We start from the raw sequence: 17,355 nt of genomic DNA, 5'->3' as shown, positions 1-17,355 counted from the left end.
TTCTTCTTTTTTTAAACTATTATAGGCACTTGTTGGTGATAAGACACTGGCATTTCGATTGATGGATGCAGAGATGTACACAAACATGAGTGTGCTCTCGCCTCTTACTCCAGTTATTGATCGTGGAATACAGCTTCATAAAATGATTCGTCTCATTACTCATGCACTTGGAGGAGACAGCTATCTGAACTTCATGGGTAAGTAATCTTAAGAGCACGTCTTTCATTTTCTCATCTACAGAAGGCTTGGCAGTGAAATAAAAAGATATGACACCATCTTATAGTCATGCTATTTATTTTTGAGCATAAATATTTTTGTAAAGATTTAGTACAAACAGTAATACACATTGTTTTTCTGTCTGTAAGATGTACTGTAAGACAAGAAAATAAAATTAATGTGGTTCCTAATTGTAACAGAAATAAGGTTTAGAAGTGTGGTAAGCTCTAGTTCAGAAGTTACTCTGATTTATAACTTAAGGTGGTATTTTAATCGTAGTTCTGCAGGTCTGTCAGATGGTAAGCCTCATCTTATAGAGCTAGCTTGTCTTTCATCTGTTCTTCTCTTCCTAACCTTTTTAGGGTAACAGTCAAATAACTAAGGATAGCTCTGTGCTTATTTCAATTACTCATTATCAAATAATTAGTGAAGGGAAGTAATCCGGAATCAGTTGATTTATATTTCACTGCTTCCAAGTGAAGAGCAGAAGTTTAATGAGGTGCAGGCAAGGACAAATCTTACAGACAGGAAGCACATCCTGCTATGGAAGAAGGGAAGTAGTAAAAGCTAGATATACTTTTTGTTCATAACAAACAAAAGTAACTGTTGCATTGCTTCCTAAGCACTATTGCTACAAAAGCTTCAGTAGTTGCTCTCATTTGATCAGCAAGCTGCAGTTCCATGTGGTAGTCTTAAAAATTGAATGTTGTTCTTCTTTTTACATGCAATGCTGAAGCAATTTAAGCTTGATGCTGTCTTCCAGCTTCTTATTCCTTTATTTCTTTGTGAAATACTCCTTACTTTACAGAATTGTAATTTTTTTACTGTGATGTGGTGCGGCAAGTTTTGTATGGCAGTTCTGTTAGTCACATAAAGGGAAAAAAGGCTGAAAGCATGCTGAAAACAATTATCTTGGACAATTTTCACACAGTGAAACACTTGAAAATTACATACTTTTTAGCTTAGTAATGCCTTCAGTTTTTGTTCTTAAATGTTTTATTACTAAGTTTGAGGAGCATTGGATGTATTCTGCTTGCTTTCCTTAGTATATTTACAGTATACTATAATAAATATATATTAAAATATATTCTAACTTTAAAAAAAAAAAAGAAAAACAAGTGCTGGCATTTGATTTAAGCATGTCTGTACTGATATGTGTTCTCTTTCTTATTATTAGGACACGCAAACTTACATACCATGGCTGTAATTTTGGGGTTTTCTTTTATTAAAGAATTAAAGTAACTTTAATATAGTACAGGAAAAAAAAAATCATTGTGTGGTATACTAGTGAAGCTATTGGTTCCAATAAAGTGTAGGAAATTTTCTCAAGAATGAAGAGTGAATGAAATAAATATTTGAGGTGTGTAGTCAGGCACCAAAATGTGCAAGCTATGATGTGTGCTGTTCCGTTCAAATTAGTGCTAGTACAGTAGTTGAGGAAGCAGGTGTTTAGAAAATATGCCTACTAAACTGCAGATGTCTCTGGCCCAGATTGACTTCATAAGGTTAGAAAAATGATCGGTAATTCAATGTGGCATGTTAAATTCAGTGTGTCAATGCAGGTTGATTGAGCAATTAATATTGTGTATCCTTGAGTACTGCAAATGTTTCAGTAAATACATTATCATTTGCTATATGTAAAAGGTGGAAAAAATTGTAATGAATGTTGGAGTAGAAAACATACGTTCAGAATGCTTACAGTCTGGTGTACTTAAAATGCTAGTTAAGCAAATACAGTGACAAATGAGTTCTCTAACTTTCAATTTTGAGAGAAAGCCAAGAGTTGGGAAGAGAAGCCTCAAGTGAGGTAGGAGGAAGGGGGCAGGGGGTGTCTCTTTCCAGAACACCTGGAGAAGGTAGTCTGGGTGCCTCTGTGCTTCCCTGGGTCTTTCAATAAGTGTATTGTCTTTTCTTCTGAAAACTAAGATGACAAAGCAACATGCTGCCTTGTCAATGCTTTGCTTACCTTAAGGAAAAGGAAACACCTTCTAAAAATAAATAATAATGTATCAGAGGTACACATGGAATTGGAATACTGTGCTCTCAAAGATATGCTTGAATTTCTCTTTGAAGATCTAGAATAATATTTGACTACCCCAGTGTTGGAGTATCACTTATATTCTGCACGTGAAAGATTGTTACTGAGAAGTTTTGCCCCCACTGACCACTGCTTATGACTTTCTCCTGATGCTATTAACACAGGATAATTCTATGTCCTTATTACAGACATCTATAAGAAACCATTGGAAAAGTCCTGGAAGTAGTTATCCTTATTTTCCATGTTTCTGGACATTAAATTTTCACTGACAGCCCAGTATAGGCAAGCAGTGACATATGAAAACTTAAGTGTGAACAGTAAAACTTTGTCATGCCCGTAGATTACTCTTCTAGTAATACAGATCATTGGTATATTCTTTTCTGCTGTCTGTTTCAGTTTTCTGTGCATCTTTTGCAAGTAATCTCTGGGGTTTCGTTTGCCCATCTGGAATGGAAGACTTAACCTAGAAAGGAAAAACTTAATACGCTTCACTGAAAATGAGCATGACAATGATTAACATTCCGCTTTAGGGAATGAACACTCAGGAAGGACAGTTTGTTTAATAATAATAGTATTGTTTTATAGTAATTGTTTTGATACTTGTGCTGTATCTAAATCCTTTGATTTCGAAGCACGTAGGGAGCAGCAATCATACTGCAGTTGCAGTTTGTTCTGCCCAATTTCTGTTGTAGACGTAGATTTTAGTACTGAGACTGGCCAGTGCTGGTCAGAAAATGGTACGGGATTTTAGGAAATCACAAAAGTTACTAATTCTTTTTGTGCTATACTTCAGTAAGGCCACAGTTTCCTCCTCCACTGGCAAGCTTCCATGAAGGTGTTAACGTAAATAATACACATCTGATTGTCTGAGATTTAATGACATTTTAAGAAAAAGTCCAAAGCATTCACAGTATGTGCCTGTATTAGTAGAAGTCACTTTTCTACTGGCAATATTGGTAAAACCTCTGTTCATAGACAAGTATTTTTGTTTGTAATTGTAATGATACTGAAATACAACATACATATAATATTAATGTAGTTCAAAACTACAAGAAAAACTTGGAAAAATATTTGAAGTCAAAGATATTTGCCTACTCTAATGTGAGCATTCAAAACCAAAATAAATACCCTACATCTGACTAAAATATTTTCTTTATTGTCAATTCAACTACTACAAAAGAACAAAAAGTCTTAAGATTTGACTATTTCCTAAATTGCTAAACAAGGACTAATAGAAGTTATAAGACTTCTAGAATACTTCAGGGATTTTCTGATCACACCTTGTGAATAAATTAACCACTGTTGTCATACACTGGACAATATTTAACTTCAACATTAAAAACTCTCATATTTCCCATAAATAATAGCTGCACTGTTCTGTTTTATATATTGCTTCATTTTCCATCCTGTCCTTGAAGAAAAGCTATAGGCAACTGTAGTAGTTCATTTCCTTGAAATTTTCTTTCCTATTCTCTTACTCATTGTCTGTACCCTGCAATTATGGAAAACCCTGCAGGATGTTGAAGAGCTGTGCCAGTTCTTCAGTGAGCTTGTTTCCATTTTTTCTCTCCTTATCTTGTGGTTCATCTGTGTCTACCTAAATTTAGACAAGGAATGGTAACTGCTTTATTGCCTAGAATAGACGTAAGATCTAGCCCAAGGGGCCTTAAATAGCATTGTAGATCCTTGGGATCCTTTATAGCACAAATATTTACTGTTTTATGCCACTAAAATCTTGCTTTTCAGTTTGCAAACAATCATTTTCTTGCTTCCTTCTTCATTTTAAATAGGCTTAAACTCGAATCCATTGATTTAAATTGAGATTAATCCCAACATGAATCTCTAGTACTGTTTTCCATGGCTTTTCTATAGTAAAACAACTGTTAATTAGGGCTCCAGAGACCAAGTCTTTCTCTCCCTGCAAAGCAACATTTTTTTTTCATCTAGAAGCAAGAAAATGATTTTCAGTAACTACAGAAATTTGCAGTCATGATCGTTGAATGATGGTGTTACTGTTTGGGATGACATTTATCTCTGTTTCGCTAATATCAAATCAATCTGAAAAGCTTCCTTTTCTTCCCACTCATCAGTTCACTTACACAGTAGTTTATTTACTTTATATTTAGAGGTTTTTTTATATATATTTTTTTAATGCTCTAAATAGTTTCTTCTCTAATGTTTTGGTATGAGACATTGTTCTCTCTTTGGCCTTTAAAAAAATGCTATGCATCAACTATTCCTCCAAATGAGTATTTTGCAGAAAGAAACTTAGATTTTTGTAAACTAAGGAATTTGATAATAAAAGCATTTATTAGGCAAAAAAACATGTTAACCAAGAAAAGAAATAGTGCGAAAGCTATATCAGTTGCACCAATTTCAGTCTGGGAGATATGCATACAATTTGCTTTAAGAATGTTAAGTTAAAGTTTGAAATAAAAAGAACAGAACATAACCTACAATATAAATGGGGATGTTATTTAAGGCAAAATGTATCTTTTCTTGATTCAAAACCTAAAATACTACTTTTCTTGCAAACTACTGTGGTTAAAAAGAAATTGTATTCAGAACAAGGATATTCATTTTAAACCAAAGGGGTTATTTTCTTTTTCTTAGAGATGTTGCAAACAAATGACTCTGAATTTTATTTTTTCTGTTTATTTTCTTACAATTATTACTGTTGTGCCTTGGTTTCAGTGATCATTGTGACTTTTTTGATCATAAGTTAGAAAATGGCCTTGCAAGAGCAAATACTTGTTAAACTAGCTCCATATGGTCAACTCCTCTTAATAAACAGTATTAAAATGCTCAGCTAGTAAAGAATGGGCATTAGGATAGGGAGTTTGAAGTCATCCTTCTTAATATGTTTAGCTGGCATACCTGGCAAATGTGCTTTCTGTGTTGCCAGTTCTACCAGCTGTTTTAATTTCATGGCAGTCTGACAGAAACAATTAAAATCATAGAATCATCTAAGTTGGAAAAGACCCTTAAGATCAAGCAAGGTGCAAAATAAGGGTGTAATCTGAGGTTTTATCTACAGCTTGGCATAGACTTCTTGTCTACCTACAGTGTTGTTCCACAGTACACTGTATGCCCCCACTCAAAACTTAGGGAGTGGAAGTGGAGAATCCAGTTTTTTAGAATAGGCTTCCTTAATTGCTTTGTGTCTCTTCTGGAAGGTCTTCTAGATGTACAAATTGTTAATTTATTCGTTCATTTACAGTTCAGTGAAATAAGCTTCATTTCTACACATGCTCAAAATGCATTAGAGATTAGTACAAAAGCAATTAAAGAGGAAGACTGTCTCATAATGTAACACAAACACATACGCACATGTCCATTTTTCCTTGTGGCCCATCTTCTCTTCGCAAAGTGTGTCCAAATACTAGAAATTGGTTGTGGTAATTGATTCCATTCCCTACTTGAGAGGGTAGGGAAGAAAGCTCCATACCTGTGCATATCTCTTTTAAATATGTAAATAAAATGGCTTCTTGTATACATGTGATGGTTAGTTATTGTCTACACTATGGTTTCTCAAGTTAGGAGCCTTGAAAAATAAGCCTTCATAGTCAGCAACATCCTCAGTACTCAGGAGTTAACAGCTGCTCCGACATTTTTCATGGATTGAAATCTGGGTGTGTTTTTTCCAGGGCGGGAGAGAGTCCTCTGAATTGAGGACTCTCAATGTCTTGTGTGACTTTTCTGTTTTTTCTTTCAGAGCAATGCTGATGTTTCGAGCAATGCTGATGTTTCCTTAGTTTGCGTGCAACTCTTGGATCTTCATAGCATCAGATATTCAAGTATTATGAGTGGAGTGGATATGTAGTAAATCAAACCATTCTATTTGGGTTATAAGGTTGGATTTTTTTTGAACGATGAGTAGTTTTCCATTTTTTTTCTTTCTCTGCTGTTACGGAGACTTGATTTTTTTTTTTTAAACCTAAGTTATTTTGGGGAATTATAGATTTTCTTGTATTATGCTTAGTGCCGCCATTTAATCACAGTAATACTGGTATTGTGACCTCTGCTAATGTCTCAAGCTTTGTTCTTAAGACTCCATCTGTTGCCTTGCATCTTGTGTAGTTTGTACAGCTCGCAGTTCAGGCTTGTAACATCTCTGTCACCATGTATGAGTGTATATAACCAGGTCTACTGATACGATGGGTTATGTCATATGAAATCTTCTATATCCCTTTGTACAAAAGTCTTCGTTAGTGCTTTATTGTTTTGAAGAATGATCACAATAATAAGCTCTGTATACTACAACTTGACATGTTCAGCAGTGATTTTCAGAGGAATTTCTCTAGTTAAGCATGCAAAATTATAATTTACAGAAATCACGACAAAGTCATAATGTTATGGAAAGCATTTTCTACATCTTCTGGATTTCTGATTCTGCAGGACATAGCTGTTCCTTTGTCCTTTCATAATTGTTTTTTCCTCCTTTTGTAGCTATGAAGTTCAGGAAAATTTCAGTAAATGATAATTAGACTAAATATAGATGGCATTGATTTGTTTTACTTTGCAGTCTTTTATGAAAGAAATTAAATACTCAATAGTTAAATATAAATTTAGTGGTTACAATTTTCTCACTAAATAGTGTTTTAAATTTTCATTTTCTTCACCTTGAATCGAAATGAATTGAAAATCAATAGGTCTACCTCACTTTCAGACTCCTTTGCCTTTTTTATAGAATGTAACCACTGTAGTAAAATAACTCTTAAAAATGTCTCAAACTTATAGGGAGTTGTGCATGTTAATGCACATAAGTATACATGAAAAACTGTTAATTAGACTTCAGATGTAACATCTATAGATGTTATAATTTTGTGGAGAATAAAATATTGCCTGTTAGTATTGAAGTGTGGTAATTCTTTGTAACTCTAATATATTGAAAATTGATTTTGTGTGTGTGTATATGCAAGCAAATATTTGCTTGATGATTCATTGTGGAAGCAATTAAGTGTATTCTTCTCAGCCTTTCTGTGCTGTAATTAACTTGGATCCAAGCAAAACACTTCGAATGTTGTCTGTTTATGCATTCTTGAAATGCTTTAAAATGTATTGTAATTATTACAAAAACTTAGATTCATTCTATGAACTTTCTGTTAACAATTAGGGCTTTTGAGAGAGCCTCAATGTAAGGTACGTAAAAATGCCTTTGTTTTTTCTCTGAAAAGGCTTTATGAACAAAATCATCACACAATCTAGCTTGTTCCCTCTTCTGAGTAGAGAGCACTCTTGGGGTTATGTATGTGTTTTTTTATGTTCTTGTGAAGGTTAAGTCCATCACTGCTTGTGTTCAGAATGATAGATTGATTATACTTATTATAGATAACCCATCAACTTCTGACACTCTTGGTTCTTGATCTGAAGACACTGTACCAAAACCAAATGGAAAAAAAATATGTATATTTTCAGACTTTCACGTAACTAAGCTGATCTGTATGTAACTTTGGAATCCACCATCAAGGTCCCAGTTGAATCAAAAATGAATGTTTATCTTTCTGAGAGAGTAGACTTGCTTTTTTTCCTCAGTGTTACCTTCTTCAACAAATTCATGTGATAACGCATAGTTTTCTAATAGGCTTTAGCTTCTTGGTCACAAAGCATAGGAGTTATGTTTATTTTCTAGTTTCTTGCCAGATGTCTATAGAAACAGTCTACCTGATAAAAAACACAATGGAGCTGCTAAATCTGTCTAAGACCATCACTGGAAGAATTTTGTGTAAGAGCAGGGAAAAAGGGTAAGAGTGCCCGACCCAAACAGTGGCAAAGAGATTGTTTATGAACTATTTATGTCATCGGTAAGGATGACCATTCATTAAAGAATACGTGTTGTGAATTGTCTTGTACAATTCTCTTCTTATGAAAGGAACTGGATCTGCTAAAGAAGGTATTGAGCTGTTCTCATATTAAAGATTCTTTTCTCTCCCTACTGCTCACTGTACTTCATACAATTTTTTTGCTGATAATTTGTAACCACTCATGTTTTGTTTTACTTTTGTTTTTAAGTTATTTCTGAAACTCCAAACACACTTACTACAAACAGGGGTGTTTTACTTCTATATTTTGCTGTTTATCTGTACTCAGTCTGGAAAGGACTCGGGAACTGCATGGTTTAGAGAAATTAATTCTACCAAAAAGCAAGGAAATTTTTTCCCAATTATACTTTGTAGGCTGGCTTTTAAAGAGAGACAGGTGACATAAAATGCATTTTCCTTTACATCCCAATCAAATAATTTAGCAATATGAAACCATAGTGAGCTAGTATAACAGCACGCATAAGAATCTGTTAATCAGCAACTCTGCACTTGGTGATGCATTGTTCTTTCTCAGACTGGTGTAGGGCAATGCATAGCCAAATAAAATTAAACCGCATGTGTTACCCAGAAAGGAATTGTTATTTTGAGACATGACTGAGCAGATGACATTTTGTATTAGTAAAGTCTGAGTACTAGTAGATCCTTAGGCATACATTCCAATTTGGATTTTAATGGGTGCGGTTGTGGTAATTTGAAATGAGTTCATCTCAGTAGCATCACTAATTCATTAGATCAATGTAGTTTAAGGTGGAATAACACCTTTGGTGGTGACGCAGGAATAAAATGCCATGTCTTTGAGTTCAAGAACTTGTTTTCACAAGCCCTATTAGCTTGAGATCTGCTCATTGTCTTAATTTTCTGAGGCCATCAATCTGACGCTTACTCAGAAATTTACTAGAATATGAATTTAAACAGCATTGTAGTTGAATTTGCATTGATCGTCAAGGGGCAAGGTATTTTCTATGCAAATTTTAATAAGATGTAGTAAATTATGTGGTGGAAAGCATATTGAAACATCCCGTATAAATTTTGACCTGTCTCTCATATGTCTTTTGAGATCCTCAGTTTAAAATTTAAAACTGTGCAGGCATTAAGTGTCACTAAAATTTACTATTGCAAGCATAGACTTCATACTTTGATTTGGAGTACATTCCTGTTGTAATTTATTATAACCCTGTTGAAGTTTACAAAAAGAAAATTTGAAAGCACTGTAATCCGTCGGTGTCCTTTCATATGTCAAGAGACTTAATGAAAAATGCTTTAATATAGCAGTAGTCATGGAGAGGCAGCTATCTGTTGGTGTTGGAAGGAGGAACGTGCAAGGTAGAAGGCAAGCCAGGAAAATGTAGGGATGGAAGGAAGTACACAATCAGCTTGGTACTGTACTGGAGCTGCAAGGCTCTGTTAACCCAGGACAGTTGCTTTATCTTTCCTGTTATTAAACATGCATTTTTGTACATAATTCAGGGCAAATGATTTCCATGGGCTCTAGAAATTATGAAAATACAGTGAAAATTAGTTATTTTGGTTTAGCTTCAGAGTTAAGTGTGTTATGAGGCTGTCTTGTGTATGAATATAGATCTGCTTTTAGTAAACATCTCAAGAAAGGAGATGAGGAATTTATAGTGGAGTAAATTAGAAAGGGATCTTAGGAAGAAAGAAAAATGGGTTTTGGATAAGCAGAAAAAAAGAAATTGCTACATTTTTGGCAAATACAATACATAGCTTTTGAGCTGGAATATCTTGTTGAATATAAAAGACTGCATTCTATATATCTTAAGTAAAAGTAACTGCCAAGCTGGAAGACAAAGTTCTGACAGACCAGGTCAGACAGGCAAGTTGTTCCAATTGGGTAGCTTCTTAACTAGCATTTTTTTTAGAGATTGTTGAAAAGTAGTCTTGTAAACCATTCCTGACTTCAGAGTCCATGACTACGAAAAATCTCCCTTATGCTTATCAATTTTTTCATTGGACTGTTAATACCAAATACTGCAGGATGGCATGGATCACCTTGATAGCTGTATTATAGGTCAACTCTTAGTGCAGCCTAAGCTCACAAGCTTTGTCTTTACAGTGAAGACATGGCCTTATTTCAAAATGTTATTGTGGAAAAAAGGAAATCTGAAGGAAGAAAATAGATCCGTTAATGTATAGTGTTGAATCATCAGTATCCCTTCCATTTAAATTATACTCATTAAATTTGAAAAGTGAAAACCTTGGGATTGTGACATGTGATTCTTACTAATTGATATGTACCCTGAAGTAAAAATACACCCCCCATCTCTCTGCTCCCCCACTGTAGACTTCTACACAGGTGTCCTTTGTGCATGTGCTCTCTGTAGGAGTCAGGGAATATGTGTATCTGACCTCTTAAAAACAAACAAGAGCTCAGCCTGAATCAAATGTTTCGTTTTATTTGGTTGGTTATTTATTTTAGTTCATAATGGCTGTCACAGTCTTAGAAAGTGACGAATTTTACATAATATTACTTGTAGGAAAAGTGCAGAAATCTGAACATGGATGACTTCTGTAAGTCAGGAATATTTCATTCATCTATGCTGGCATAGTGAGAGTGCTGGATTTTTACAGATACCAAAACAAACAAACAAAATGCTGTATAAATGCATATTCCATTTTCAGTAGGTTTCCATTCATATTGTTGTGCTTTTTTCCTGTGTTCTATTTTGCTGTACTTAGGCATCTTTGCAGACCTCTTTTCAATTTGTGAAGAGATAAATCTTTAAAAATCCTTTATTTTTTCAATATACTTTAAAATGTTTTCTTTCATAATATTTCTTTTTTTTTATTATTTTAGAGAAAGAAAAGTATAACCTAGCAAGCACTACTGAAAAGCTTATATATATATATATCAGTTGTATGTTTGAAACACTAGTCTATCCTGTTTCTGAATTTGCTTTATCCTGATGGCCTTCTTTATATGAACTCTTATCTTAATACGTGTCATACTTGCAAACATCTCAGTACTAAAAATTCGTTCTGAAGAAGTAAAGGTGATCTAGAAGAAAATGATGGAGGTGCTATTTGGCATAACTTTTATTCCTGCCTGCAGGTGCTATATTGAGGAGAAATTGGAAGATTAGCCAGTCCAATCACTTCAACTGAAGTGTGTATTTTTGTTTTAAGTTCCATTTTCTTTCTGGCTTTATCATGAAGATTATTTTGTTTTGTCTGATTTAATCTGAAGTTTTAGAAACTATTGCTTCAAGCTGTGCTTATGCCTTCTTGTCACATTTTAATATGACTATTCAAAGCCCATAAGTTGATAAACATACTGGAATATTGACATATTAATTTCAGTAGATGTGAAAAAACTGGCTTTATTTGTGCAGACTTCTCCAGTATGTGAACTTTGTTCTTACAGTTCCCCCCCTGCCCCCCCCCCCCCCCAAAAAAAAAAAAAAAAAAGCTCCAATGTTGTTACAGTGCTGGCTGTGAGTAGTCTTAGAAATTTAGTAAGCTATTAGTTGATGTGTTGTCTTCCTGCTTACAGGAAAGAAGGGCATCTCAATTAAAAAATGATGAAGCAGGGAGTCTCTTATGAAATATGAAGGACATTTTAAATTGAGCTTAACTTTGATATAGTTGAAGTTTTTCAGATAACATGTAAAATTCCATTTTCTGTATTTACACTTTGCATTTATATTTGTAGGCCAACAGGACAGTGTTTTGTCATTTTTCATTTCCTCCGTTAAAGTAGTGTTTGGTTTGTACACTGCACACAGCAATACATGACTAAACCTATTGCTTTGTCTCTGAAACCTTACATACAGGAAGAGAAGAAGGCATAGAAATAAAACTGCTCTTTATTATATCTGCTTTACTATGTCTTTTTGGTAAGCTTCTTGGTTCTTGGTGTTTTCTGTTATATGAAGACACTGAAAATACTGAAACAGGCACTTTTGAACTAGACATAAAACAGCATGTTGTGTGTCCGACGGTCTTATGTTCTACTCCTTCAGTGCCTAACTGTACATATGAAAGTGTTTGTGCTAGAAGTATTTCTCCAGGATGGAATTCATGGAATATGTATAGAGAAAATCCTGTAGAAAGCAGCAGTGAGTACATTGGATTTAGAAGTTGTACTTTATCTTTCTTCCTGTAAGATTTTTTTCATTTTCCACTTTGTGTGGGATTGACGTGAGCCATATCTGAGAGATATCAAAAGACTGGGCCTAATGATATAAGATTTTCTTGGTTCTCTCCCCCCTAGCCACTCCCCATTTCCCACTGTTCCCATGCAGTATCAGATTTTAAAAGAATGTCTGACATTCTGACAATAAAATGTTCCTGTCAAGATCTGAATAAGAAAACAAGCAGTGAAATAAGCTACCAGCATTTTATGCCTGTCTTAGAGACTGAAATGAAACAAAAGGGGAAGACTAATGATATTGGTAACTTTTTTGCAGTTACGTATGTAATTTAACTTGTTTCAGAGGATTGTCTTTCCCCTTTTAAAAGAAGATTCATGCAAAGCATTTACCACCTTAGTAACATCATTTTTTTAAATTAAAAAAAAAAAAAAGAGAAATGAAAAATCATCACTGAAAAGTATTTCAGCTGTCCAAATCGGATTTTCTTTGTGTAAGTAATCTGTAATGGTTTCTTCTCTCTGTTTTGTGTTTTGCTTTTGTCACTTCGAATTTCCATACAGCATTGCTGGAGGGAGAGAGGAGAAATCATCTTAGTATTTGTAAATATTTGGCTTTCCTCAAACAGTTTTAACACAACATTTTTCTGACACTGAAGCAAGCTTTTTTTCTGAAATCAAAGTTTACTTTTCCTTTGAACCAAAGAATCCTTGTCTTAAGGGCAGAAAAAGCATTACGTTCTTCTTAGTGTGGTTGCAATACGTCTTCAGCTTGGGCCCTAAGAAAGCTGCATCATTTCTTTGTATGGAGAGCAATGATAGCATTACTATAGTACTTCAAATGCATACAAGTTTCAGTAAAATAGAATGATAGTTTTAGAAATATTGTTTTAAAATAGAATGGTGAATATATGCATACAGAATTTCTGCCAATTACATACTCTTTGGGGTAGGGAAAAGGAGGAGTACACCTTAAAACATCTTAAAACATTCTTCTAGTAAAAAATTGCTCAAGGAAAAATGTTGGAGGTGGCTACTTAAATGAGTTTACTTGTATTATTTTATACAGCTAGTTCAGAAGTATTTGTTTCCAAAAAAAAAAAAAAGAAGAAAAAGATTAAAAGCTTACCATGTTTTAATCAGCCAAAAAGTAATCTAGATTTGTAATCTGCACCGATTCTCATTTGTCAGTGTAAATTCATTTGTATATATTAACTTGGTGTCACAGGGAAAACCTAAAATCATTTGTTACGTATATCTTGAAAGATTCTGATTTTGTTATGCCTTCAGTCTTAGGGCCCAGCTAAGTGCGTTTCAAGTATAAGAGGAATACTGCCATCTGTGGATATAGCAAATTTAGAATTTCAAAACCAGAAGTAGCTGTAGTCAGAAAATAGGGATGTATGGTATACAGAAATGAAGACGGATAATTCATGGTGAATCTCCGTTTCTTGGAAATGGATCTCATAGGTTTGCAGTGTTAGGCTATTTACTTATTTCCCAACTTTGATTGAGCGAAGTTGTTTGGAAAAAAAAATAATATCAAGAATATTAAGATAGATAATGAATCTTGCTTTATGATACCTTCCTTTCCTGTGAGAATGACTCCAGACAGAAAGCTCTTATTCTCATGTACAACGACATTTGGTCTGAGTCAGCCCTTCCCCAGTTGCACCATCCAAAATATAAGTTCTTTCTCCTGCATGTTCCACTTGGATGAAAAGAAAGAGTACCTGATCAGTTCCCTATGAAGCCTTCAAGAGAGTTGTTTATAAGTATTTTTAACATTCTGAATTTGTGAAATGATCACATAGAATTTTGTAAAGTAAAACGGAGTTTAAAAAAAAAAATCAACACATCTGTTTTATCGTGTATATTTTGGTCACTTTGGGCAGGTCACTTTGCCCACTCTTGTTCCCTTGATCACTAACTGAACTACATACTCTGAGATTATCGTCCTGTCCATATAAATGCACATAGAGAGATCAAAATACATAGGTTCCCCCTTTCTGCTGCCTTTTGGTGAGGAATAACTTACACTGGGTAGTGTCTTTCTTGATAAAAGCTGGTAGTGTGAGGTGGCATGGTGAATTCAGCAAGTTATTTATATTTAAAGTTTTTATACTTAGCTCTTCTGAGGCTTTTCTAAATAAAAAACAACAACAACAAAAAAATACCAGTAGTTTGAAGTCTACAAGGTAACCTCTGCTTCTGTGGATCCATGTTGCTCAGCTCCTATCCATGCATGTGTACCTCATACTAGTGCTCTTAATGTATGTGCTGATGGCACGTCTGGAATTATGTATGTAATATGCCAGTCATCAGAAAGCGTTGTTCTTTCATAGATTCCTGATTTCCTAGTTACTTGAACAAATTTCTATGCTAAAACCTGCAAACTGCTTGGTGAAGTATAGAATTGGCAGAAGCTCTGCCTGATGGCACTCCGAGTACCTCTTAGATGCTTTTCATCAAAAGGCACTGGGAGGCAAATGGCCAAAATCTTGTCTCTAGTCCTTCTGCCTGTAGTAAGAATGATTACTTGAAAGAATGGGGATGGAATAATGCCACTTAATGCAATGCATCTTGTAGCTTTTCTGAGGTCTCTTAAAGTTGTTTCTTTAAGGTATTGCCTATTCAAAAGTACAAGGAGAGGAGAATATAAGAGATTAATAGATTAATATACAGAAAGGTCATTTTCTGCTACAACTGATGTTTCAAAGAAAGAATATGGTAACATTCAGTTATGATCCAGTTTGTTGATGACAGCATTCCTTGTAAATTTTCCCACTTTATTTTGTTCTAAATTTTGACAAATATTCAGTTTTAGCTTGTTCTATAAATACTACAAGATTTTTTTCCTGTCTCCTTCCATTAAAAAAAAAAAAAAAGACAAATGACTGTCCTGTGAGGCATTCTCTAATCTTAGAGATTTTGGATGGTATTATTTTATAAATCACTTGCTATTTGTAGCATAGGAACCATCAGTACCAGTTTCCTGCAGTGCACTCCTCTTTTTCTCTGAGGAGCGATGTTTCTCTTTAGCTTCCAAAGCTATTGCCTGCTGGGCAATTGCCTGATGGGCTGTACCTAAACCTGCTAAATTGCTTTTCGTCTTTCCTATATTTTCTTCTTTCCTGTATTCTGTTTCCCCCATCCATTTCTCAATTGTGCTGACACTGATTAAATGTACACGAGTCAAGCCTATCTTTAAATTACATTTGTAAATACAGCCTATCTGTTTGTCAGGACACTTGTAGTGGTCTGCCGTAGCATCCTTGTTGCACTGCACGCCACCCCCAGAGCAGATGGCTGCCTTGTGAGAGCCAGGAGCTGACTGGCAGCACCATCCTTAGTTACTCAAGCAGGGACCTATTTCATAAATTTGCTAACCCTGTGTGCTGTGTGAAACCATTCAGGTTTTGTTTTCTTGTCCCTCCCCCCCAGTCTAGAAACATATCATGAGAAGTTCTTTGAATCTGATGCAATTAATTGCAATTAGTACTAGAAGGTAATGCTCTTCAGAGACTGATTGTTAGTTACAGCTTTTCCTTATGCTATTCTGTTATTGTAAATAGTCACAAAATGTATGTAAACATTATGTTGTGACTATATTTTAACTTTTCCCATTTTATACTCTGAGATGTAAATAAAAATGGCTTGGTGAAGATCAGGTTCAAGATGCTTTGAAGTCAAATTTTGCATCTTTTCCATCCATACAAAAGACTTGTATGCATAGCATCCACATGAAGCGATTGCAAATCTATCTTAAATTGGAGGAGATGATGTAGTGATTGTTGTAAGGCACTTAGTACAGTTACTTACACTTAAGTAAGAAAGTACTTACAAGGTACATCTCAGTGATTTTAAATGAATTCTGATTTTTAACATCATGCAGGCGCAATAACCATTGGATCTTGCAAAAAGTTCAGAATAACTTTTTCAAAATATGTGTGAGATTTGGTCCCTATTCCAGTGGGAGACAGAATGAGTGAATTCCAGGGCAATTAACTGAGTTGGACAGATCAGAACTAAGTCATCTGAGGCTTTTGTGCATTAATATGGACCTTTTATGCATCTTCATTAATAGATCTCATTTACAGACAGACAAAGCATTTCAATTCACACTATACCTTTACTGTTCTGTGACTGAACAGTTGAATTTTCAGTCAGTTCGATATACTGCCTGGAATGACAATTTTTATTTTATCTTTTAAACTTGGCCATTTTATAACATGGCTATGTACAGAGACCAAACTTACTGGTGTCTAACTTTTCTTACTGAAAACCAAGAGTTGCAAGATTCAATATCCTTTTCTACATAGCAAAAAATAAAAATAAAGAAGTGCCAGCAATATAGATAATCTTGCCTCTAGCCATCCCGATTTTGATTGACTGTAATGAGCAGAGATCTTGCAACAGACTAAGCTGTCACCATACAATTATTGTAGTGGTGTTTTGGAAATATGCTAACAGTAATAACCATCACTTATAAAAAATGTTTTAAGTGTCAGGTTATAGTCTTGAATGAACCAGTCACTTTCATTTCTAATGTAAGAGTAGCTCGGAAAAACAACAAAAAAACAAGCAAAAGAACACCACAAAGATAACAGTGAACAAGTTGAAAGGAGACTCTGAAACAATGAATGCACAGATTGATGTGGGAGGTTATTCTGATATACACACTAATTACATATATATCAACATAAATTATTTATGAACCATTGATGGTACTGCTTTTGAAACATGCCCTGCAAAGCAGCGGTTTCACTCTTTGGAATATCAGTATATTTCAAAGGTATTTTTTCTTTCAAATTAGAATGAGAAGTCAAGTTTTTCCGAGATGAAAAATCAGCAAATTATTTCCACATGATAAAATTTAAAGTGTTTCTAATACTGTAGTCATGTATTTATTTACTGGTGAGCAGAAGGAAAACGGATCAGAATGTAAGTGTGGTGTTTAATTTGGTGTAGTGCAAATGAGAATTTGAAACTCTTGAGGCTTCCTCTGTTGCCTCTAACTTTTATCTAAGTTATTAAGTAAAAATTACTTCTACAACCTAGCAAATCACACTGAAACGCTGTGGTCTGAGTGGGAATGCCAAATAAGCAATGCATACAGCTATGATGTGTCGTGGTTCTGGGTTGGTGAGTTTATTTTGTCTGTAAGTAGA

At 34.6% G+C, this 17,355-nt stretch overlaps 1 protein-coding gene across 2 annotated transcripts in view; it reads left to right on the top strand.

Annotated features, from left to right (window-relative positions):
- The window catches only part of GBE1 (1,4-alpha-glucan branching enzyme 1), a 174,200-nt gene that overhangs the window by 110,940 nt on the left and 45,905 nt on the right, over positions 1–17,355 (top strand). For both annotated transcript variants that reach the window (XM_035541127.2, XM_035541126.2), the window contains exon 12: positions 26–197. In XM_035541127.2, coding sequence (XP_035397020.1) covers positions 26–197 — 172 coding nt within the window. The remainder of the gene's footprint in view (positions 1–25; positions 198–17,355) is intronic.

The sequence above is a fragment of the Cygnus atratus genome, chromosome 1 (assembly GCF_013377495.2).
Source record: "Cygnus atratus isolate AKBS03 ecotype Queensland, Australia chromosome 1, CAtr_DNAZoo_HiC_assembly, whole genome shotgun sequence".
Lineage (NCBI taxonomy): Eukaryota > Metazoa > Chordata > Aves > Anseriformes > Anatidae > Cygnus > Cygnus atratus.
The sequence above is the reverse complement of the archived record's forward strand: the minus strand, read 5'-3'. Positions and strand labels throughout refer to the sequence as shown.